Below are 2,002 nucleotides of genomic sequence, written 5' to 3' on the forward strand. Positions count from 1 at the left end.
CAAGGGCTAGCTGCACCTTTCCCATGTGAACTACCAGTGCGCCCCACTTTGAAGTCAATACAACATATAAACACTTTAACTATCTGCCTTTCAACGTGCTACCTCAACTACTAATGTACAGTTTTAGCCCACTAACTATCCCACTATTGGCAATGGTACTACTGTACTTTCAATAAAGCAATCGTACTATCAAACTCACAGACACTCTGTCTGAATACATTGCTCTTCTTAATGGGTTCAGTTGAGTATTTAATCTGAAATTTCCTATGACCTGTATCCCAAACACACACCATGTGAAACTGTACGTGGGCAACTGTGCACTCAATGGGTATGGACTAGTATATATATTGATGGAGTTTTGTTTTCACTTTGATGTGGCACTGCAGTGCGGTCATGAACTTAACACTGGAGGGAAACCTTTGTGTTTCTGTGAGTTGTTGACAGTTGCCGTTTGATGTTTTCTTCGGTCCATATCTGGAGGAGTTGTTTCATCGTCTGACCAAAGTCCAGACCAGACTGGCCGTGCTGTCGTTACCTGTGGCCATGGTTCCATTGTGTTTATAATGCGTCCCACTGAAATAGCATGTGATCTGGCTACGGCAAGCCTGGAGGGCTACAATACAATAGCAGAAGCGGACCCGGAGCGTTTTGTGTTCACTAGGCACAGGTTAAGTGAACTGGACTGCGGACTTGAAGCAAACCAAACTCAGACCGTTTGGTTCACTTCAGAGGGGTCTGAGGTCTCTTGGAGGGCTGAAAAGGACCAAGTGTGAAAACACCCTAATTCACTGTTTTGTGATGTTCTATAGACTTAACAATCAATCAAGGTTGGCTTGTCGGCCATCTTTGACCTTCCGTAGTCACTGCTATTTGTTCATTTATAAAGCCGCACTGGTTAAACTCCCTTTGCACATTTGTACTTTGACTGAACAGAGATCTGACTGTAGCCACAGTCTGAGATCTCAACACTTAGTTGTGTTGTCTGTTCCTGGTGCTCAGACAGAGCTGGGAAATAAAGCTTTTCTGTGCTCTGCTCCTCTCACCTGGAATAACCTTCAGAAAGAGTCCAAGCTACTTGAACTGGTCTCTGTCTGATTTCAAAGCTCTTATAACTACAAGGTTGAATGAGTTCTTGCCACAGTCCATAGGTGTTGTAATATTTCTATGTGTTACTGTGGATCTTTTATGTTTTTTGTTGTGTTGTTGTTCGGCTGTAACTTTTCGTATGCTGCTGTCTCGGCCAGGTCTCTGTTGGAAAAGAGATGGTTGATCTCAACTGGACTCACCTGGTTAAAGATGGGTTAAATACAAAATAAATAAAATCAGTGAATTAGAAACTGATTGATAACAGAAATAATAACGGACTGCAGCTGTAACTGTGTTTAGTCCCAACAGGATTTAAACTCTCTCTTTAACTCTTGAGTAACTTTCTGCTGTCATCACGGTCTGAGACGTCTGGTCCTCTGGAGTCATCAGATTTCTGCCTGATCTCCGTCTCCTGTGTCTCAGGTCTGGAGCCTCGAGGGAACGTGGTCCTGAAACCAGCAGAGTTCCTGGTGGAGACGGTGGAGGCCGGACTGGGTGAAGTCCTGGTTTATGTGGAGGATCCAGAGGGACACACAGAGGAGGTGAAAACACACACTCTTAATTCTTCATATTAAATCAAACACAACAAAGTTAAAGCAGACTGAATGTGAATGTGTTTCTGTGTCCTTCAGGCCCGAGTCATCCCAAACAACGACAAGAACAGAAGCTACTCGGTGGTCTACCTGCCCAAAGTGGAGGGGCTTCATAAAGTAAGAAACACAAAGTCATTACTAAAAGTGTCAATCAATCAATCAATCAATTTTATTTATAAAGCCCAATATCACAAATCACAATTTGCCTCACAGGGCTTTACAGCATACGACATCCCTCTGTCCTTATGACCCTCGCAGCGGATAAGGAAAAACTCCCCAAAAAAACCCCTTTAACGGGGAAAAAAAACGGTAGAAACCTCAGG

At 43.5% G+C, this 2,002-nt stretch overlaps 1 protein-coding gene across 6 annotated transcripts in view; it reads left to right on the forward strand.

Annotated features, from left to right (window-relative positions):
• LOC126386069 (filamin-C-like) overlaps window positions 1-2,002 on the forward strand; it is a 218,438-nt gene that overhangs the window by 26,994 nt on the left and 189,442 nt on the right. For all 6 annotated transcript variants that reach the window (XR_007569462.1, XM_050038175.1, XM_050038171.1 and 3 more), the window contains exons 5-6: window positions 1,510-1,628; window positions 1,719-1,796. Coding sequence is in view for 5 of the 6 variants with exons in the window: in XM_050038175.1 (XP_049894132.1) it covers window positions 1,510-1,628; window positions 1,719-1,796 (197 nt within the window). In the remaining variant the exon portion in view is untranslated. The remainder of the gene's footprint in view (window positions 1-1,509; window positions 1,629-1,718; window positions 1,797-2,002) is intronic.

The sequence above is a fragment of the Epinephelus moara genome, chromosome 24 (assembly GCF_006386435.1).
Source record: "Epinephelus moara isolate mb chromosome 24, YSFRI_EMoa_1.0, whole genome shotgun sequence".
NCBI classification, from domain to species: domain Eukaryota; kingdom Metazoa; phylum Chordata; class Actinopteri; order Perciformes; family Serranidae; genus Epinephelus; species Epinephelus moara.